This window comes from Lepidochelys kempii, chromosome 11 (assembly GCF_965140265.1).
Source record: "Lepidochelys kempii isolate rLepKem1 chromosome 11, rLepKem1.hap2, whole genome shotgun sequence".
NCBI classification, from domain to species: Eukaryota; Metazoa; Chordata; order Testudines; family Cheloniidae; genus Lepidochelys; species Lepidochelys kempii.
This window is the reverse complement of record NC_133266.1, coordinates 23,701,053-23,725,052: the sequence shown is the minus strand read 5'-3', so window position 1 is coordinate 23,725,052 and position 24,000 is coordinate 23,701,053. Positions and strand designations below refer to the sequence as shown.

General features: G+C 37.9%; 1 protein-coding gene across 6 annotated transcripts in view; it reads left to right on the top strand.

Moving 5' to 3' along the window:
- The window catches only part of ZEB2 (zinc finger E-box binding homeobox 2), a 131,631-nt gene that overhangs the window by 104,330 nt on the left and 3,301 nt on the right, over positions 1-24,000 (top strand). For 5 of the 6 annotated variants that reach the window (XM_073305411.1, XM_073305412.1, XM_073305414.1 and 2 more), the window contains 5 exons: positions 4,930-5,118; positions 5,820-6,034; positions 8,463-8,571; positions 9,928-11,897; positions 13,945-14,125. In XM_073305411.1, coding sequence (XP_073161512.1) covers positions 4,930-5,118; positions 5,820-6,034; positions 8,463-8,571; positions 9,928-11,897; positions 13,945-14,125 — 2,664 coding nt within the window. The remainder of the gene's footprint in view (positions 1-4,929; positions 5,119-5,819; positions 6,035-8,462; positions 8,572-9,927; positions 11,898-13,944; positions 14,126-24,000) is intronic. The other variant, XM_073305415.1, reaches the window with a different exon arrangement.

Below are 24,000 nucleotides of genomic sequence, written 5' to 3'. Positions count from 1 at the left end.
CTGTAGTATGTCATTAACATAGAAAGGAAATAACAGAAAGATCTTTATTATGCAATTGTCTTCCTACTGTAAGAGTTGCTACTTTTATATATGGCTACCATGAAACTTTTTTTTATCCTCTATAATTTTATACTAAGCAATATAAAGTTTATACAAGAAAAAGAAAAAGCTTCCACTAGAGTTAAAGGTATATTTCATAGTTCAGCCCTGCTAAATCAATTTGCAAACTGTTTCTAAAGGTCTCTAAAAGGGCTACTTAACAAAATGATGTACTGTATAAGCTGTTTTCAAATAGTTGATTGTTAGAATCATTTGGTTTACTTCATTGGTCCGATTACTTTCATTACAGTTGGGATTCTTTTTTAGGAGATAGATGAGCAGATTCCCTGTTAAAGAACAAACAAAATTTCCCTTTTTCTATTAATAACATCTGGCTAATAAGCTTTGGCTGTCGATGTTTTTCATATGATTTAAAGAAGGAGAAAAAAAACCTTCAGGGGAGAGGAAAACAGAAGTAAAACTTGGCAGGTTAGAAGGATAGGCCGTTTTCAGACCGTAATCTATGTGTACCAATGAGGGCCTGTCACTTCCTGCCTAATGAAGGCTGTGGTTTTATTAGTTTTGTTTGCGATTAGGAGCAGCTATCTCCACCTCACAGAAAGAGTTCCCACAAGAAATAACTGGTCTCCCAAGCTCCTTGAGTGTCCTCTTTCTCTCTCTTTTTAAAGATACTAAACTCCTCCAATGATAGTTTTTCTTAATGTATTTTATTTTAGCATGAGGCTCTGATACATCAGCCTTTGGAACTGAAAATATTTCTATTCTCCATGCCCTAATAATTAAAATATTACTTATTGGTGAGGTCACCTACTGCACTAAATGCTTGACTCACAGATAGGAGTGTGCGTTGTATGTGTAATTTTAATCCACAAGGAATCTATGAGTGCAGCTTTTTACATGGAAAACAACTAAGGTCTTAGGGGGAAGCACACCTAATGATAATCAGGTGATTTGCTTAGTAATACCAAGTGATTTTTTAGTAACTTCTGAATTCTCAACAGTAATGCATCTTGTAAGAGACTGGCGAGCACATGGTCAACCTTTGCTATTCATGTTAATCTTTAATATTACAGTACCAGTAGTATTGTTTAAGTTAAGGATCTGTTAGCTTTTCTGCTAAATCCCCTTGTTTTTAGGGGTTTAAAAATTAGACATAAACATTTGCTTTAGCTCCTGGATTCCATGCATGTGCACAGAAGCTAAAAAAGCCACAGATTTAAGAACCCTAGAATCTGTAATATTACAATAGGCTAGTATAACCTGCTGGATCAGAATCAGCTTTAAAACATGTTCCTGGGCCAACCTAGACACCCCAAGCTCAGGATTAGAGGTTTTAGTAGTAGCTCAGCCCTGCCATGGGTGGTTGGGGGTAAAGGACCTGAGTTCAAATCCTACGTTTGACCCCACGAGGGTCTCAGATTTGCAGGCAACAAGCCTCCCACTCCCCTGATCCTTCAGGCTCTCTCACATCGGCTCCTCTCTTTGCCCCTCCCAACTCTGGGGGTAAAGGGAGGAAGGTTCGTTCTCCTCCCTTCCTAAAAGCCACCACACCATCTCCTCTTCCTGTTCAAATACGCTTTCTCCTAATGAACGTACTCGACATAAGGGGGGGAGATGGAGATGGAAAAGGGCTAAGCCAAAAGAGGAGGGAGAATGGGCAGTGCTAATGCATCCATTATTACATAGATCACCAGCCATTTCCCCAAGAAAGGGGTCCACAACCTCAGTTCTGCTGTAGGGGCTCTAGAAAGATCTTGTTGCCATCCCACTGCCTGGAAGGGGAGACAAATTCCTTCACCCTTGGTACCTTAGTAATCACCTCAGTGCACAACCCTAATTAATTTTTTTTTTAAGATGGTCTATAAAATAGCAACAGCAGAAACAAAAGCAATGTTCAAACATTTTGAAGGTTAAAACCCACAGACTCAGGGTGCTCAGGATAAGGAAATAGTATCCTTAATTTGTGCCTAGTTGCTGAAAAGGTATCAGAGAATATTAACACTATACAGGCATAAATTACCACCGGAGCTGCAAATTCTAGACACAATGTGAGGAGTAAAAGGTGGGGTTTCAGGTATAACTTTGAACATTTCAGCTCTGCTGTGGAAAAAATATACCCAGAACACAGCCTGACATTTCAGTGTGTAAATATAATTATGTACAAGCAACCACCATTTTGTTATATTCACCCCACAACATAAAAGACAAATTGTTACATTTGCATTACACACATATATTTCCACCGTAATTTGCACTCAGAACTCCAGTCTTTCCTCCATATAATCATATCCTACTTAACAAACAAGTGCTTCTTTGCAAATAAGCAGAGGCACTTTGTATGTAACACATGAACTATATCAGGTGGACACTGTTATTGAACAGAAGCTATAATGATTGTTCAGATACATACAAAGAATCAGGAGCAACTCAACAATTTGCTGTTCCATATCCTCTTTCCTTCCATATAATATGTCAAAAACTCATGGAAGTGTGGACAGCAGTTTATAATGATGCTGGCCCTAATTTGAACTGACAGAAATTTGCTTGTTTAAGGCCTATAGAGAAATTTTAGAGGACTTCTCACTGATGCCGTTAGAGGGGTTTAGCCATAAGAATCCCATTTAAATCAACAAGGTTTATGTGGCTAAAACACCATCCAATGCTTAGGAAGCTTCTTTTTTTAAATAAAAAACTTATTTATCTCAACATGGTAAAAGAAGATTTGATTTGATCAGTTCAATGTGTGGTGCTTGCATAGTGCAATGATGGGCCAAACCAGCTCCTCAAATTCAAACTCCTTCAGCATTTTAGAATGGCAGCTGAATAACAATCTCACTCATTCATCAGCCACATTGTCCATCTTCAGTATGGCTGATGTATATTGGAGAATGTCTGGGGAAGCTTGCACTGCAGCTGTACATCCTGCATACCTGTTCCAAGGATAAACAGAGGATTTTTATCTCTTGCTCAGCACCTTTCATGGGCCCGGTCTTATTTTATCCCAGCTGATTTCATCCATTGCTAATCTTGACCCACATTTAGGGACACCACTGTGTTTTTAACTCATTCTCAGCAGGCTGTACATTGAGGAAAGACGCTGTATAGTCAGGGGAACTGGAAATTCTAATTGGCTAGAGCCATGAGATTGTTGCCAGAATTACCTCCATCTGTAAATTATATCAAGGCACTTCCTGGGGTATATGGACAGCAAACGAAACTATGCTGAACTATCATCTTGCATTTTGACAAAAAAAAATTCTTATAAAAACTGATTTTGTTTGTTTGTTTTTAGGTAAATTTGATATATTTTATCATTTCTCTCCATTATCCATTTCTTATAACTAAAATATGGTAAAATTCTACTTTGGGGAAAACAGAAATGTTCAACTGTTTTACCAAGGGCAAAATTTTCCACATTCAGAGAACACACCACTCTTGCCTGCAACTTCCATTTTTGTAGAAAAGTGAAAAATTGAGGCAAAGCTGCTAATGGTTCAAAAACACAATGGACTTGGTTTGTTTCTCACTCATACTGGTTTTGTACTGTCGTAATTCTTCTTGGGCCCGATTCTTCTGACCCACTAGTTTTACACTGATGCAACTCCACTGCCTTCACTGGAGTCATTCCTGATTTACGCTGGTGTGAAGGAGAGTAGAATCATGCCTGTTTTACTTTTGACTGGTTCATGAAAAATCAAATATATGACAATTTTTGCTTTCTTATTTGTCCTACACAAAAATACATTAAAAATGTAATTGATCGTAAACTATTCATTTAATTTATGGTCAGTTAAAAATAACTATCTGAAATTCACTGCCACCGTTCATTGTCTTTATTTTAAAAATTAGAGAAAGAAAATGGTCTATTTCCCAGTTCTCCTCTGGTTGCATTAATATTTGTCTGTAATGTCCCAGACTTTACAATATTCAGATGCTGGGAGAAGAAATGCATGTTGTTAGCAACAGAATATTTTGTGGTTGAGAACATATTATATTTCATGGACGTTGCACGGACAATAAAAAAATAGGTTTACATTTTCAAAAAAAAAGCAAAACTCCAGCACTGACTGTAAAAGTGGTTTTAGGCTCTGTATCCCACTTATGGGCTGGAAACATGTGGTTCTATTTGTAAAATTGTACAGAGCAACACATTTTTTAAACAATGTGTTTTCCCATTGTAAATTACCCAGAGATGAATTTTCCAGGAAGAAAAATAAGGTTGATGTTATGAATTTTAAAGAAAGTAACATTTTGTTCTTGTATAAAAAAAAATAAAAATAAAAATAAAATGGCACAAGACAAGGCAGTTTTGAAGGGGTGATTGGTTGTGTGCTTCACTACTCACAAATTACAGACCTACACCTGTGAGGTGCTGAGCACCTTATGCAGAGAGCTGAGCATCCGCAATTTAGTAGGAGTCAGTGGGAACTGAGCAGGAAGAACAGATAGAGTAGAGGTCCCTAAGGTCTCAGTTCTGCAAGTTACTCTGAGCAGGTGGACTCCTGTACCTACACAGAGAGCCACTGAATTCACAGGAGTTCCCTGAGGTCCAAAGGTCCATCCATGCAAAATAACTTGCAGTATCAAGGCCCAGTAGACTTCTGCTTCCCTGATTCATGAATGGTCTCATTTATGTAATTTGGCCCAATCCTACTTCCATCAAAGTCAATGGCAAAGCTCCCATTGACTTCGTTAGAAGCTGGAGCAGGCCGAGTGAGACTAAAGTCTGCAGCATCATCAGGCTGAAACCACAGACTTGTAGCTCCAGCGCAAGTGTCAGCATTTCTTGCAAACAACCATATAAACTTACCCAATCTTACAGGGAAAATGCACTCAAAACCACTTCTTTTTCCCTTCCCCCAATTTTAGTTAAGAATGCAAATTGCACGTCGGACTTTGAGGAATATTTTGCCAAAAGGAAACTGGAGGAAGGAGATGGGCATGCAGTCAGCATAGCAGAGTACCTACAGCGCAGTGACACAGCCATTATTTACCCAGAAGCCCCTGAAGAACTGTCTCGCCTTGGCACTCCAGAGGCCAATGGGCAAGAAGAAAATGGTGAGGCTGTAATTCATTTTTAGCCACTATCCTGACTTCTTGCAGCTGTTGCAATTATAAATGCACTACATGCCTGGGTGTTTACCTTAAAAATTGAAGAGCAGCTGCAGAGGCATGGAATTTCATGAGCAAATATTGGAACTGTAATTTTAGTGTATTGTGATTTTTTTAGTCAGCAAATTATTTTGTAGATGAAGAAATAAAGAGCAAGAACAATTAAAGCTTAATTTAAAAAGGAAAAATGCTCTCTCTATGGTTTTAAGTTTCTGAACTATTGAATTTTTACATGAGAAATTTAGGATTATTGACCCATAACTCTCTTACTTCTCGATGAATAATTCAAAAAGTGTCCATGAGAATGATTTGGCCGGTGTCATATTAATATAACAGGTTAAAATGGAATGCAAATCATCAATTGATTGAGAAAAAATATTTCTTTGTTTTTCAGCTATTTAAGTCTTCCAAAAAGCGAGAGTAAGGACTTTAATTAATTTTCTAGCACAGTACAAAATGATTCATACAAGTTTGTTGTGGGTGTGGAAGGGGACTGGTGTGCTCTGAAGCCAGTTTGAAATGATGGCACTCTAGTGTAGCAGATTGCAGTGATTCCTGTCATACCATCCTGGGCAATAAGCCCATTAGCTGCCATTGATTTACTGACCTTTTGGCCTGCTTCTCTCTCTCTTGTCTCTCGGCTACAGACCTGCCACCTGGAACTCCAGATGCTTTTGCCCAACTGCTGACCTGCCCCTACTGCGATCGGGGCTACAAGCGTTTGACATCACTGAAGGAGCACATCAAGTACCGCCACGAGAAGAATGAGGAGAACTTTTCTTGCCCTTTGTGTAGCTACACGTTTGCCTACCGCACCCAGCTCGAGCGGCATATGGTGACGCACAAGCCAGGGACAGATCAGGTGGGGGGTTGGTTTTAAGTGATTTCCTTCTATAATAACCCCTTAGAGAAACGATATTGCTTTGATTGGCAATCATTATTAATTTTTCATGGCATTTTGAAGATGCAGATCTTTTAATGGTAATAGCTTTAATTGAGGTCTAAATGATTTTTTGATGGTCTCTTCTAATATGATTTAATAGTCTTATGTTCACGATCGAATGAGTGTGTTAATTTCTAATTTAGAAATTTTATTTGCACTTTAACTTGACTTTAGTTTCGTTTTTATGTTCCTCAAAAAGTGAACGAAACTGTGGTATTTTAATTATACAGTATTAAACATCTCAGCAATTTTAATTCCATTTTTCACCTAGTTTTACTTCTCAATTTTTGCGAGTAGGATCTCAAAGACATAGTAAAAGATCTACTAATATTTTTTTTCATTATTTTTGAATAACCTTTTCAAGCACATAAAATTATGCATATTTTGTATTCTAGTTTTTAAAATAAAATTACACATTTTTAGAGTAAATCTTTCCATAAAATGTATAGATTATGTTTTTTGAGTATACCAATAACATATACACACATTAGGATTGCAGTATCACTGTAATTTATATATCCTACCAGTATATCTGTTATAAATCAAAATGATTTTTCCTTGATATGATGAAAGTAATCTTACAACATTACTGCTTTGCATTATTTAGTTCATTTCACAATTACATTTAAGCCAATGCTGTGTGTCTTGAACAGGTGACTGAAGCAAACTGATTACTCAAAAGGACTGTATTCCAAAGCTTTTTACAAACTATACGAAAACTATTTCTTCTGTTATAGAGAATTACCTCTGATAACGGGTGTTATGGAGTGTTGTAATAGAAACTCAACTGGTGTGTCTTAAACTTAAATAAATGAGTGTGTGCATGTGTCAAATTATATAGGCCTTATACCATATTAATTTTTCTGAAACAACTAAAAATCATAATCAGCTATATATCTTTTGATAGATTTTTCTCAGCGTAAGGTAAATTCAGTTAGGCAAACATACATCTTCTAATCATGCAGTTTTGCAATTAGCATTTTTAAGAGAACAGTATCTCTTCCTTGATCTTAAATCAATATAAATGATTCTGGTGCAGTTTCTCAGATCGCTTCCTTTTCAGGGTTTTCTGGTAGGCAAATACATTCTCATATACAATTTTTTTAATCTAACACAATCTGAGGATTTTCCCCCCTTTTGCTTTATATTATTAAAAACACTGGGTTAAAATTCCTAGATATTTATCCAACATAACTGTCTGAAATTTCACATGCAAGAGTCTGATTGTGTTGGCGCATTATGAATGGTAGCTTTGGTGTTGAAAAGTCCCCTCATTTGCTCATGGCATTTACAATTAGTAAATTAAAATGATTGTATCATATTAACAGTGGCACAACTAAAGTTTATAGTAGTCCTCTGAGGGCTATGGGGGGAGACAAAACAGCTGTTGCTGTTTGTTTATGCAACTCAGCAACATATGAGCGCTGGTCCCTCAATGGCGCTCGGCGGGCTGGGCTCTGCTTGATCTTTGAAGGTTGCTGCTGTTTGAACAAACCTCCCTGTGTCCCATGTAACACCATCTGTCTCACTAGGAATGTGGGAAGATTCAGCACACCCTAGCAGTTGTCATACCGTTTCTATGCTGTCTTTTTTGCAATAGGCTTTTGTGTCATTGCTACTTGAAAAAAGCTGACCTCCTACCTTGAGCATCCAGAGTGGATGACTGTATTTTTTTTCTTAATTCAAAGTCACAGTGCTTTTCTCACTTGTTCAAAAAGGTCAGCTGTGTTTGATTATATCTTTATGCTGCTTTTAACTTGTCCTTTCAACCAAGTTCTCTCTTGTTTTGCCCCTACTCCTTAGCACAGCACTGGGGGGGAAGAGAACCCACCATAAGAAAGGTAGCTGAAATCTTTCCTGCTGGTTTGTGATAAAAATTTTCCAGCAGCTACAGCTTCATGCTGAAGATATTGTTGCTTATATTTGATAATGAATGAAATCTGATATGTAATACTGTATTTTCTACTAGTGCAGTAAACAGGATTTTTAAACAAGAGGCATTCCACATGTTTAGAAGACACTAGGAATAATAAGAACCACAAATATTTTTACAGATCAGTTTCTCTCATCCTGAGATACCTTAAAGCAACACATTTCTGATGAGAGACTTAGGAAATAATTCTAAAGCAAATATTGAATGCTCATATGAAAGCACTTTCGCATTTGTTTCGGTTTACTGCCAACATTTTGATTTTTATTGCAACACTGATGAGACATATAAATGTACGTGCAGACCTTTTGGTTTGCCTGATAAGTAGAGAGTTAAATTAATTTTGTTTTTTTTTTTAACTTGAAAACTCTTGGTTCCTCTTGCATAAAATTCATATCAGAATCTTTTCTCTCCAAGCACCAAATGCTGACCCAAGGAGCAGGCAATCGCAAGTTCAAATGCACTGAGTGTGGCAAGGCCTTCAAATATAAACACCATCTGAAGGAACACCTGCGAATTCACAGTGGTGAGTAGCGGAGGTGCTGCTGTTCTCATTTGCATTTTGTTTAATTAGCTGAGTTTTAAAGATTGCTTAAAATTTACACAGTTCTGTTCGTAGCTTCTTAGAGATACTAAGGTATTTCATAAAAAATATCTGACTCATTCTCATTTATCATGCTGTTAATAGCATGGTCTTGCTGTAAGATTTTGATATAATAACGCTTGTTACAAAAAATAATAGATCCTTTGTTATGCTGCTTGAGTTCAGAGGAATTCAGAAATTTTTGTTTAGTTGGCTCTTGGAGGGATCAAATTTTTAAAAAAATGAAAATGCCCAAGTGGAAATAAATGAAATATGGCTCATTTGTTGGGATAATGGACATCTGAGGAATGACTCATATTATATTGCAAGCTAAGGCATTTTTTTTCTATCTAGCTATCAATCTACCTATTTAGCTAGGCTGGCGCCTGATCCATAAATCTAATCTTTACAAGGTGACCCTTTTGTCCACACAGAGACCTGTTGAGCTCTTCCCAGCCACAAAGGTCCACCTGTATGGATGTGATTACTGAATCAGGACCCAATTTTTTATACAGTGCCCATCCTTGTAGTATCTGAATGCATTTTTGAGAAGGCTGAATTGAATTTAAGCTTTATGGATTTGACTGCACTACTTAGCAGAAGACTTATCTACATGTGCCAAATAATACAATTTTTCAGTCAATCTGGTGACTTTCAGGCATTGTATTGTCAAATGGGAAACAATGATTTATAATTGGCCTCAGAAGTGCTAAGATTAAGGCCTTACACCTAAACTACAGTGCACATCATTAAAAACTCACCTATCACTTTCCAAGCTATCTGCAATAACAGTATCATCTACTCTTAGAATATGTGGCACTAAGGAGTGACAAATGAGTTTTAATTGTGCCCACTGTATCTAGGAGGTGACAGGGCTCTACATAACCAGAGTCCCCATGTATACATTCCTTTAGCAGCACATGTAATGCCACTAATAGCACTGCATCACTAACAGAACCGCGACAGAATTGCTTGGCTATCACAGGCATGGAGTCAGCCAGGTGAGATCACTCCCATTTTGCATAAGTCCCCACAAAAGCTAGGATCACCTCGAAACAAGAAGATTCCACAGAGGTGATACAGGGAGAGGTGCTGGGCTCAGCCATGTTCATAGGATTCTTAGGCACCCAGAATAAGTAATCAGTGGGGTAGGATCGTTACCTCTCTCTTCCTATTAGCCAGTGGCAACATCAATATCTATTTAAGTAAATGTATAAGATCAATTGTTATAACAGTAACAATAATAATAATAATAATAATAAATAATATATTAATGTTTGGTTTTAATTATCGTTTTAGGTGAGAAACCATATGAGTGTCCAAACTGCAAGAAACGTTTCTCCCATTCTGGCTCCTACAGTTCGCACATCAGCAGCAAGAAATGTATTGGCTTAATCTCTGTAAATGGCAGAATGAGAAACAATATCAAGACGGGTTCTTCTCCTAATTCTGTATCTTCCTCTCCTACTAATTCAGCCATCACACAGCTGAGAAACAAGCTGGAGAACGGCAAACCACTTAGTATGTCTGAGCAAACAGGCTTACTGAAAATTAAAACAGAACCACTAGATTTCAATGAATACAAGGTTCTTATGGCCACACATGGGTTTAGTGGAGCTAGTCCCTTTATGAATGGTGGACTTGGAGCAACCAGTCCATTAGGAGTTCATGCTTCTGCTCAAAGTCCAATGCAGCACTTAGGTGTAGGGATGGAAGCACCACTACTTGGGTTTCCTGCAATAGGCAGTAATTTAAGTGAGGTGCAGAAGGTCCTACAGATTGTGGACAACACGGTTTCCAGGCAGAAAATGGACTGCAAGGCCGAAGAGATCTCAAAGCTGAAGGGTTATCACATGAAGGATCCATGCCCTCAAACAGAGGAACAAGGAGTTACTTCCCCTAATATTCCACCAGTGGGTCTTCCAGTAGTGAGTCATAATGGTGCCACTAAAAGTATTATTGACTATACATTAGAAAAAGTCAATGAAGCCAAAGCTTGTCTCCAGAGTTTGACCACAGACTCAAGGAGGCAGCTCAGTAATATTAAAAAAGAGAAGCTGCGAACCTTAATAGATCTGGTAACTGAAGATAAGATGATAGAGAACCACAATATATCCACTCCATTTTCATGCCAGTTCTGTAAAGAAAGCTTTCCTGGTCCCATTCCCCTGCATCAGCATGAGCGTTACCTGTGTAAGATGAATGAAGAAATCAAGGCAGTCCTTCAACCTCATGAAAACATGGTTCCCAACAAACCTGGAGTGTTTGTTGATAAGCAAGCCCTCCTGTTGTCATCAGTACTTTCTGAGAAAGGAATGACTAGCACCATCAATTCATACAAGGACCACATGTCTGTACTTAAAGCATATTATGCTATGAATATGGAACCCAACTCTGATGAACTACTGAAAATTTCCATTGCCGTTGGCCTTCCTCAGGAATTTGTGAAGGAATGGTTTGAACAAAGAAAATTCTACCAGTATTCAAGTTCCAGGTCACCATCACTGGAAAGGACCAGTGCCAAGGCGGTGCTGGCTGCCACTAACACTCCCACTAAAGACTCTTTGTCAGCCAGATCTCCAGTAAAGCCTGTGGACTCTATAACTTCACCATCTATAGCTGAACTCCACAACAGTGTTACTAATTGTGATACTCCTCTCAGGCTAACAAAACCTACACATTTTACCAATATTAAACCAGTTGATAAATTGGACCACTCCAGGAGCAATACTCCTTCTCCTTTAAATCTTTCTTCCACATCTTCTAAAAACTCCCATAGCAGTTCTTACACTCCAAACAGTTTCTCCTCTGAGGAGCTTCAGGCTGAGCCTTTGGACTTGTCTTTACCAAAACAAATGAAGGAACCCAAAAGTGTTATAGCCACAAAGAACAAAACAAAATCTAGTAGCATAAATTTAGACCACAACAGTGTTTCTTCATCATCTGAAAATTCAGATGAGCCGCTGAACTTGACTTTTATCAAGAAGGAGTTTTCTAATTCAAATAATCTGGATAAAAGCACTAACCCAGTGTTTGGTATGAACCCATTTAGTGCCAAACCTTTATACACAACACTCCCACCACAAAGCGCATTTCCTCCGGCCACTTTTATGCCACCAGTCCAGACCAGTATTCCTGGGCTGCGACCATACCCAGGACTAGATCAAATGAGCTTCCTACCACATATGGCCTATACTTATCCAACTGGAGCAGCTACTTTTGCTGATATGCAGCAAAGGAGAAAGTTCCAGCGGAAACAAGGATTTCAGGTACATAGTCATAATTGGTTTGTTTTGAAAGGCTATATTTCAGTATCCCTTGTCATGTCCTTTTATATAAAAAGAATAGTCCCCAAAGTTAAATGAAACCTTTCCAACAGACATAGCAGAATTTTAGCTTGAACTTGAAATTGAAAAGTATGGTGGGAACATTTATTCAAAACAGAAGAAATATGAACACATTTAATGTTTAGCTTTTAATTTCATTAAGGTTATATTTGTCTTCCATGAGAATTTTATATACCTGACAATGGCCCAGAGAATCCTCATTGACAGAAAACACTGCGCTGTACCTCCATAATGGCTCTATACCACTAAAAGTCCCATAGGCTCCCTAGCACCATGACTTCATTGGAACTGCTCTGCCTGGAAGTTCCCCCAGCTCATGGCAGCCTCCAAGACCCACAAGAAGGGTTCCATATTTTCTTAACTAGTTTCTATGAAGCCAGAGAAGGGACAATGTGTATCCCTACCTTGGCCCTGCCTCAGGCCAACCTACACCTCCCCTCAGCCCATCCAGTTCCCATTACTTACCCCTACATTGACTTACCAGACAGAGGTTTGCAGGAGGGCCAGAAATGGAAAGGAATGGTCTGTGGAAGTGGCACCTGAGCCTGCCCATTTCCATGTAAAGTCCCCTCCATGTTTATATCTAAGGGGCATGATTTGGGTTACATTTGTTAGTTCTTGGGTATGATCCTATATTCCTTTCTCAGGTAAACTCTCATAGAAGTCAATGAGTAAAGGGTATATGATCTGGTCACTTAGGTACTTAGGTGCCAAAGGGTTGGTCTAGACTAGAGAAATCACTGTCCTCTTCAGATATTCATAGTGTGTAAGAATATACATGTGTGTATGTATTAAAATATAATGTACACAGTTTAGTTAAATGAGTTTAACTGATTATAGATGAATAAGTTTTTACATTTGTGGACATTCCCCTATGACCTATTATGCTCCATTTGTAATTTTACTAACGATGTCTTATAGTTTCAAATGTGAAAATCAGGTATGGCTTAACGTTATAGCCTGTAATCCCTCTTTGCACAATAGGAGCATAAATAGCACTGCACCTCCATAACAGCTGTTCCACTATTCCAATTTACAGTACATCTGCCCTCTTTCTAAATGTATTTAAGCCTATTTAATCTTCTCTAATATTAATTAGTGCAAACCTAGTCTAAGAAAACTGAACTGTGTGATAGCAAATGGAAATGTATGTTATCATGCAAGTTTGCACTCTCTTTGGATCAAGACAAAATAAATATAAAGAAATTTAATAATTTACTGATCCACATTCATTATTGCTTAATGCTGAAGGCTATTTTAACATAGATAGAACATTGATAAAAAGTGTTATTAATATTCCCTATTTCAAATTACAAAATTAAATATAAAAATATAGCTTGAGGCCTTTAGTTGGGAGACATACATTTAAATGGATTGCATAATAATAACATTTTGTACCTAAATATAAAATTCAATTAAAATCTTTCTACAGATACAGAATATATCTACGGTTCAGTGTTTTGACAGAAAAGATCTTTAGTTGTTCCTTACATTTATTTCATAAAAGATATTAAAATACCTTTTATGATCTTTGAATGTAGTTCTTTACATTATCATTTCCTGCTCCCTGAAATACTTAGCATCTGTATCGTAAACACTCTCTGTTTAGATAATTCATACAGCTTCTTACTACACAGTGTTCAAAAGAAGACAGAGTTTTCTAAGGCAGTTAAAGACCAAGAGGGACAGTGAACGAAGCAGATGTTCCTTGGTAGCAAGGTCCAGTCCTGTAAACATTTTCTACTGGGCATAGTTATTATCATGAGTAGTCCATGAGTCAATGAGACTAGTCATGGTATTGAGCACTGTGCTTGGAAGTTTTAGCAGGATCAGGCCCCTGCTGGTTATAATTTTAAGTCTTATAGAATAGCTCCCTAATTCTATATACTGTAGGAAGACAAGATGCAGCAGTAAGCCACAAAATACAGGAAGCACAGTGTTTTACATAAACAATTTGGTTACATCGCAGGGAGAATTGCTTGATGGAACACCAGACTACATGTCAGGCCTAGACGACATGACAGACTCTGACTCCTGTCTGTCCCGCAAGAAGATCAAGAAGACAGAAAGTGGCATGTATGCATGTGACTTATGTGACAAAACATTCCAGAAAAGCAGTTCCCTTCTGCGACACAAATATGAGCACACAGGTATGAATGCCTTAAATGTGTAGTTAGACTTTCATTGCATGTTGTACATTTCATAATATTTAATGAGTACACTTCTGTGACATAAGATGCAGCATATGCTGAGACTTTCAACAAGGAAGAAATAATGTGTTTTGCTTAGCTCAGACTGACTTTTTTTCTTTACTTGTTTATTTGTTGTTTGTGCTTTTTTGTTTTTGTTTTGTTGCATCTTAATATCTTTTTTGCTCACCCCAAAATACAATGTAGAGACTATGAGCCCAATCCTGACAGATCTTGTCCCACTGAAAGCAATGGGAATTGAGGGCACTCAGTAGCTCACAGGATAAATCCCTGTATTAACAAATTTCAAGTAAGGCTGGCCCAGTTGCATAGTTAGAGAATGAAATTTGATATATTACAAGGTCTGGAATGAGGAATGATATTGTTGTATCTTACTCAGGATCTTATCCCGTACCATTTAAATCAATAGAAAAACTCCCTTTGCCTTAATGTAACGTGTAAAACCTGTCCCTCAATGAGCTATTTAAAGAGAGTAAATCCCTCTCATTGGCCTGGGATGCCTAAAGGGAAGAGAGGTTGCATCTTACTTTTTCACTTTTTACTGCCTCATTTTATAGCAATTGTTAACTATTTCCAAGTGCAGTTGGTATTGACTACAGTGAAGAACGGGTGGAGGTTAATGTAAAATGGGACCCTAAATAAAGAAGTATGTAAAAGCCCTTCAGTCCCCACTTACATTGGCCATGATAGACTATATCTCCTTGAAGATGATCATTCCCTTGACTTGAGCCCAGGGCAGAACTGGATTAGGAAATGAAAAGCTCACAGAGGAACACACTTTAATTCAAAATATTTTGGAAAGAAGAAAAACAGGAATTGGGCTCCAAAAAACAATACAAACAGCTAGTTACATCAGACAACATAAAAATGTGATATCAGTTACCATGTTTCAGGAAAGATGCCAACCTCTAACTGCTTAGGGTTAGGAAACTTTTACCTTGGCACAGTGCTTCCAAAACATGAGGTTTCCTGCTTTAGGAAAATGAAATGAGTCGCACCTTCCCATTCTCCTTCAACCACACTATGTGTGGTTAAAAATCTACACACCTCAATTAAAACATCTTCCATGTCCCCACACCCTTGGCTAGTACTTCATGCCCCCTCCCCTCACACACACATATTTCGGGAAACCCATCTGTAGATCTTTATAATGTGATACCTCCTCTCCTTTCTTACCTGCCTTGAGGAGCTGTAAAACAGTTAACAAGTATCAAGATTTAAAGTATCATCACTGGCATCTGAGGTTCCACCCATTGAAATAAATTTCACCTCAGAGCTAGTGTATCAAGCTCTCTGCAAACTCAGGCAGACCTTTCTGAACTGATTACACTCACTTCACATTTTGAAGGTTTGTTTCACAGCCGTAACAGCTGGAGAAGGAGTTTTCTTTAAAATGAAACCTAAGCCTCTGGATTACAATTTAATAGTCTGTCAGCCCTCTGCCCCATATCCTTTGCATTTTCTTGGGGTGGTACATCCCACACTTTGAGAAACATTGCCTTATAGGCAAGTATTTTTACAATTGTTCATTATGGGGTTTCTAGCATCTTCCTCTGAAGCATCTGGTGCTTGAGCATCTGGTGCTTATCACTGTCAGAAACTGAATACTGGAGTATCATTAGTCTGATCCTGCATGCCAGTTCCTATTGTCCTAAATCAGGAGGACTCATAATAAAGACAGCAAACAGTGGGGTAACATTACCCTCCACCCTACAATCATGGTTCTGAGCCTACAGAGATGCCCGTGGTAATCTTCTTAAAGCTGCAGGTAAAAATAAAAAGGAATTTGAAGAGACATTTTAGAAAATGCTAGTGGTATTGTTAAAACTGAGTTATAAAAAAATTATGTTTTAAAAAAACTATTAACGTTTGTCATGGAAATTTAGCGTCTGAGGAACTGATGGTGCCTTAGATAAATTTCAGCCCCTTGTGATCAGTCCTTCTTACACTTTAGTTCTAATTTTTTAGCTAAATCCCATACAGAAAAATAGGAGGGAAGTTAAAATGCACATGGGATTAGGAAGAAAATTAAAAGCAACATTCTGGACCCAACTGGTTGGTTCATTGCTGAAAATGAGTTTCACATTGCGTTATTCAGATCAAATTGTTTATTCCATATAAGAAGTGTTGAACACTTTACGTCCCTGCACCTCTCCTTTCCTGAATTATTTTATTACAGCCATCTGCAAACATTATGGTTTACTACATGACTACCGTAAAGCTCTTATGTTAGAACTGGCCTTCACATATATCGGGATCTGGACATATGGTCCAGTCCCATAAAGTTGGTAGTCCATAAGGTAGACAGACGTACAGTGGAAAGGCTGAAAATTTGACACATTGAAATGCAAGCAGTCACACTGATTTTCAAAATTAACTGTTTGCAAAATCAAAAATATGTTCTGGTATATGAAAAGGACTACCTACTGCCTTAAGAAACAGTGTCCAATTATAGGGTAGTAACTTTCCTCTCATAGAGTAGAATAATAGAATATCAGGGTTGGAAAGGACCTCATTTAGTCCAACCCCCTGCTCAAAGTGGGACCAAGCCCCAATTTTTGCCCTAGATCCCTAAATGGCCCCCTCAAGGATTGAACTCATAACCCTGGGTTTAGCAGGCCAATGCTCAAACCACTGATCTATCCCTACACCTTCTCCTTTGCTGCTCTGCTTCTCTTGGCTTTTCAACTATATGTCTATCAATTTTATGGGATTGAGCCTTATGATCTAGAACATATATATGGTATCATATGGAACACGGCAGAACTACAGTATATCAAAGCTCTAGTGGCATTTACAGAGAGGAAGGGGGGGTCTTGTGGCAAAAGCGTAGATGCTGATGCTATGAGATCTGTGTTCTCTCCTGCTTTGCCTCAGACTTCCTCTGTGAATTTGAGCAAATTACTTAATTTCTCTCTCATCTTCTCCTATCTGTAAAACAGGGAGAAATTACACCAGCCTGCCTCTCAGGGGTGTTGTGAATCTTAATTCAAGCACACTGAAATCCTCTGATGGAAGTTGCTATATCAAGTGCAAAGTATTATTATGAATGTATTTTATTTTATGGAACTTCCAAACATCATATTGTACAGGGTGTGTGGAAGCTTTGCAGACCTTGATTTAGCCTGGCCTTAATAGCTCATTCACTACCTTTGGAGGCGTGCAGTAATTGAATTTTACGATAAAGATGACGTTTACAACCACTGTGATTCAAAAGAAATCCAAAATTGCAAAGTTTTTCTTCATTTGCCCATTTTGTTAATCTAAGTGAGTTTCAAATTGTTTTGATACTTTTGGAAAAAGCTATAGTTATGAAGCTACAATTGCATCTTTTAAGATATATGAGAAATTTCAATCTGTGTTTAAGGCAAGACACTTTGTACTGCACTTAACTTCTACTTCTGGATTCTGGATCATTATAACAGTCGGCCAAAAGTTTTCAATTTCAAAAATGTAATGAAAATTTTTCACAAAATGTTCCTCTTTTTTGCCCATCTCTAATCTTTATCCCTTTTACTTCATTTAAAAAATGTCTTTTGGGGCAGTCAGAATGCTTCCTGACCTTCCTAGAGTAACACAAATAGAGAACCCAGTTTGTGAATATTTGATCCCTTCTGAAGTTTGCTATTGGATTCCTATTTTATTTCACTTTCCCAGATAGTCTCTTTAGAATGGTCTTGGTGCTCTCTTATTACAGCAGTTATAGCCATGAGATGGCAGGACATTTTTATAAAACGTAACAGGGCTAAACCTTAATCATAACTGATGGGCTCATTTTACCTGCTGACACATTAATCACATATATTATCTATTGATGCTGTTGTGTTTGTCTGAACCTATACTAAAAATCTGCAGGTTGTCAGGTCTCTGCTTTATTGTTTGATCAATCAATGAAATCTTTCATTATTAATACCTTTCAGATCTATATGGTATAACCAGAGGTTAGCCAGTGCTAGAACAGTCAGATACAGTGGGCTGGATACTCTGATCTGAAAAATTTACTGTCCAGGCTGACTCTGGAGAATTACCCAGGCCAGGGGAAAATTCTGTAGGAGTAAAGTTAGGGAAGGTAGCATAACCACACTGTCTGTTGCCAATTACCTCACCCCACATTTGGCTGGAGGAGAAAGAGAAAGTGTTTTTGGGGAGGCCTAGGTAGCTCTTGGATGTCGGAGTGGAAGGGGTATGTGATGGAGCTGAGCTTCATAATGCCTGATCCTCCACTTTTATGGAAGCAGCAGAAGCAGCATAGGTTAGAGTAAGCCCCCTGTGCTCCAGCTTTTGTCAGGGCTGAGGATCAGACAGCTAGAATCAGCTCCCTGTGGCTACCACTGTCCATTATGTCCAAGTGCAGCTCGAATGTAGTGAAGAACTGAGGCCAGAGAGACTACAATCCATAATTTTGTAACTTCTGAGATATGTCATTGCCTTTCTGAAAAACAATTTTGGATAGGATCTGAGCTCTGTAAAATGCTGCCACCTGTAACTTAACTTGCACAAAGAGGACTCGTGTTATTGCTGAATGAATTGCATTGGTTCTCCCAGGTTTATAATATGGTACACATTTTGGGACCAGTGTATCAGAGTGCCTGTCCTGGGGCCAGATTCTTGACTTCAAAAGGTTGTTTGACTTCAAGTGGAGCCATGTGTTCATGTTAGAATGAGAGCCTTTATAAGATCATAGTTACTTAAAATCACCTGACACTGCTTTGTATTTAGGTTATAAATAGAAAATTATTATAGCAAATGCTAGGTAGCACCGTGAGTTAGTGCTTCAGTTTTTCTCCTCTGGAGACATGGAAACAGACCCTGACTCTGGTCACAAGTTAAAATTAGTCAGGTAGTTTCATTCTCATTCTCTTTTGTTTATAATATTTAACCATAACAAAATTCAGTACAATTGTCATTTTCTGCTGTGGAGAGGCCCAGAACAGAAATAGTAGCAATCTTGCATTATAAGATAGCTATTATGAGGGTGAATGTGCATATGAAGAGCCACAAGACTGAATAAAGAGTTAGAAAACCTGCCTTTTAGTGATAGACTCAAGGAGCTCAATCTATTTAATTTAACAGAGAGAGGGTTAAGTGTGACTTGATTACAGTACATAAGTCCTACATGAGGAACAAATATTTGATAATGGGCTCTTCAATCTAGAAGACAAAACATGATCTAATGGCTGGAAGTTGAAGCTAAATAAATTCAGACTGGAAATAAAGCTTACATTTTTAACTGTGAGGCTAACTAAACATTGGAACAACTTACCAAGGGTTCTGGTGGATTCTCCATCACTGGCAATTTTAAAATCAATATTGGGTGATTTTCTAAAAGAGATGCTTTATTTTTGGAAATTCTATGGCCTGTGTTATATAGGAGGTCATACTTTTCGGCCTTGGAGTCTATGAATCTTTTATCTGGAAATCAACTTCCAGTACTTCCAGGTATCAATCAGGTCAGAAATGCTGGATGGAATTATGCTTTCTTTAAAAAAAAAAAAGTGGGCCTGAAAAAATGTGCATGCTCTTTGTTTTGAGTGGCCTGGTGTCAAAGATGGGAATCCCAGGCAGATTTGCACAAACCAATTGGCACAGAGAGTAAACATTTGTCTTCAGGGAGAGGGATCAGAGTTTGCATCCCAGAATTCATCATTAAGGGTGAAAGAGGCAGTGTCATCATGGCAGATCAGCAGGTAGGGAAGATTATAGAGGGTATGATAGAAGGAGTGCTAACAGAATGGGGCTTCCAAAAAATAAAGGTCCTTGGGTAGCTGGGAACCTAGCACATGCCTTGTTCTGAATACCAGTTTGGTTTGATTCAAGTTTAGGGGGAAGGTTAGGGTTTGTTCTGGCTTCATCACAATCATTTCACCACCAATATGAATTCTTTGGCAGAGCTGCACAAGGAAACCTGCAGTGTGCCTGCAACACAACAAAAGCTGGAAACATTTTTTTTTTAATCCTACCTAGGAATCCCGAAGCCTACAATTGCTGCTTTGTATTACATCATATTCTATTTTATTGCTTATATGGGCTGATGAGGGCCTTATGGCTGGACTTTTACTTTCATCCTTTTCTTTTCCACTGTATATTTTATTAAGGCCTCTTTTTTTTTTTTTTTTTTTTTTTTTAAGCTTTCATGCTGATGTTTTATTTCCAGATTGATTCTGTAAACTAAATGTTGTCCTGGAGCTTAGTAGAAAATTAGCTCTCTCTGGATAGTATTCTGAATTCCCAGGTCAGGAGTTTTCCTTATTTAGAACTTGATTCATACAAATTAACATGCCATTGAAAGATTCTTTCACTTCACTCAAATACACATTTAGTATTCCCCATTTTATACTCAAATAATGTAAAAAATAGGTAAATTGTGTGCTTGTGAATTTTTTTCTGGAGATAGGTGTCTTCTATTAAAAACAGAACAAGTATGGCCTGGGCAATTATATATAGATTGCATTTATCTTGCACCTTTGACCCGCTCACTGTACTCTGGCCTTTAATCCATCTCTGCCAGGACTAACTCTAAAATCCACCACCCCCCACGCCACGCCCCACGCCCAAGAAGCTGCCTTTAAAAAAGAAAACAAAAATGCCACAAAAATGTTTCCTTCTTTCGTCTTAACTGAGAAATTTCTATTCTTCCCCCATCCCCTTGAAAAAAAATTACATTTGCCTGAGTCAAAAAAAATGGTGATATTTAGTCCAAGACCAGTTACAGATTTAAGATCTGAAGTCTCATAACTTTGCAGAGCTAGAAATAGGAGCTCTCTACCAATGACTATGGCAAATTCAAGGCTACACAGCACTCATTTTTAGACCAAAAAAGTCCAGAGATACTGGAATTTTAGAGATTTTTGTGTATAGAAATGCAATTTTAGGCCATTTTTAGAAGCTTTTCAAACAGATTAGTTGTAATTGTATCTGTCTGTAAACTGAACACAAGTTCCTAAGGGGGCCAGTTTTTGCAGATGGCAGGATACAAAAAAAAAAAAGTCCAAATATTTGTTTTAAATCTCTCTAAAACATTTATGAACTCGTATGACTGTAAAATATGTAGCATATTGGTGCACAGTGGTATAAATGTTTTATTGGCATCCATTTACGTTGATTTGCATAACTCACAAGTAGCTTCATCAGCCATGAATAATACAGATCATCTCAAATAAGTCCCAGTAAAAGTGCTTAGCGTTGGGCCTAACTGTACTCCCATCGAAGTCATGACATTATACTACAACACTGTCAGGTATAGTATATTATCTAGATAAGAGAGAGAGACTGTACTTGCAGCCTTCCCCCCACCACCCCCCACCCCTCCACGTGTGTAACAAAAAAACCCTTCAATCTTATTATATGGCCTATTTAGTCATAAGAGGGACTATGCCCAAATGATACTTACTTTTTTCAAATGGCTGAAATGTTGAGGTTTGAAAAAAACCTGATGCAAATGTACAGTAATCTGATATATTTTAAAATATTTGTATTAACGTTGTAACAGCTGCATTCTATGCACTGCTAAGATATGTTGTGCGGTACGTCATCAAAGAACTTTGTACCACCTGTCATCTTCTACTGGATCCAAATTTCATGTGTTTGGAAGGACTTTAATATGGATGTAAATGGTAGACAGAAGAGTTCTGCATAGTCTTTCTGGCAATAAATTAATGTACAAAATAAGACATTTTACCTTTTAATTTCTAAATTAATTTTTAAAATAAATATGGATTCTTCCAGGAATTCTAGTTTTGTGCTGGCTGAACTTAGTGGAGTATTTGTTAAAGGGAGGGGGTAGAATGAAACAGGAGGTACAGTGTGTTATGAGCTACAACAGTCAAGAAGACTGTTCGTGTGAGTGGCAGTTGTAATAAACTTACAGGACCTAGAATAGCACCAGACAGCAGGGAAAGGTGGACTGATTGGAGAGGAAGTGGGAATGGCTAGAGAAGTGGCTTGGAGGGAGAATTGACTTGTGTTTGATGGCAGCTAAGATCACCACAGTTCAGGCCAGGCAGGTTGGGCACAGTTGGGAGATCGAGGAAGGATTGGAAAAGGAAGGACCATATTGAGTGGCTCAGGTAGATTAGGGATTTCAAAATAAAGAAGGAGCAGGAACACTTATGGAGAGGTAAAACAGCCTGTGATAAGATTTGGGTTGCCGGAAGGGCTGCAACATGTTGATCAGAAAGTGAGATCAGCACTCGGCTAAAAAGACACATCAAAACTAGAGTTGCGCTGAGGAGGTGGTGTATAGATGTGGATTAGGTTGGGATTTCATGCCAAATCATAGTTTGCATACAGATTTGATAGTGCTGAAACCGATATTATAAGATTTCCACCATCTTGAATAAGATTTTGTTCACAACCAAACCAGAATCAGAGAATAGCCTTCTTCTGGTTTTGGATTCAGTCCAAAGCCAAAGTCAGTGGGGCATATTCGGAGCTGGAGTTTCAAATCCAAAACTCCAGTGAAACATAAAGGCATTCAGTTTCTGAGATTTTGGTTTTGATCTTTGTTTAGTCATAAATAACAAGTAAAATATTGTTGAAATACCTACTTGCAGAATAAACCATAACGGCCAAATACTCAAATATTTCATTCATATTTGGGTTGAATTTTAAATTCAGCTGTAAAGGAATAAAAGAAATATCATTAAACCCTCAAAATATGTGCATGAACTGTTTAAAACCCAGAAGAAAAGATATTTAGACTTCAGCCTGAACTCCATCCATAACTCATCCCCCAATTTCCTTGTCACTATTCTGTTCCTTTTTGTGGTTTCTCCTGTATCCTCCTTTCTGCCAGATCTCTCCAGATAGGGACCTTTCATTTCATAACATAGGATTTTAGGATTCCTAAAGCATTCATTACAGCCACACCTTATTAAACTTAAACTTCCACAGTAGAACTGAAGGGCAGCTGCAACTAGGCGATACAACATTAGCACAAGCTCTGGTCATTCATTCTAAGACTCTTGTTCAAGTAGTTTTTATGTCTGACCTTTTCTCTTCTTGCATTATGTCATTGACTACAAAATAAAAGAGAACAGATTAAATTCATAAAAGCACAGCTTCAGTTTTCCTGGAAGTTAAGATCCTTCAATCCTCCTCAAACATTTTTCTGCTTCCGACTAGATTTCCTTTCCACTGCAATGGTCTGTCAATGAGAGTATCCCATCTACCCAGAGCCTTAGCTCACAACAATTTTCTTGCCTGCCATCCCGTACACATCATACATCACCACATCTCATCTGTGGTTTAAATATATTTTTATGCTCAGACTATTAGGTCTTTATAGTTTTTGTACTGCATCACTCTGTCTCTTTCTCTCACCCTTCCACACAACACATGCTCTTCTAAGAGGTAACAGTTGCCCCACTTTAAGTTAGCTCATGGGCACAACTGACAGGCTGCTCAGGCTCCAACTGTGTAGTTTATTCATGCTCTGGTCACATACTACATCACCTCAGTTTTACAAATGATACTGAAGAACAGGTATATTCAACTAGTAAGACAGCTTCTAGTTATCTACATGTATATGCACATTAGCATGGCCTTTAGGCACTGAATAACAATATTAAATATATTTAGTAATTACTAATTGATGTTTTGTATATTTTTACAGTCGCACAGTTGAACAACACTAAGCTTATAATTTGACATTTAGAAAATGAAAACCAGGCTGAATATACTGTTTGATTTTATTTCAGTATTCTGAAATCTAAGTTGTTTGGTGGTAGGTCTTTACCCAGTGTATGCACCATATGTTGTGTCTGTATGTCTTCCTATTTCATCATGCTTTTCTGAATTTTGTCCTATGGCATCAT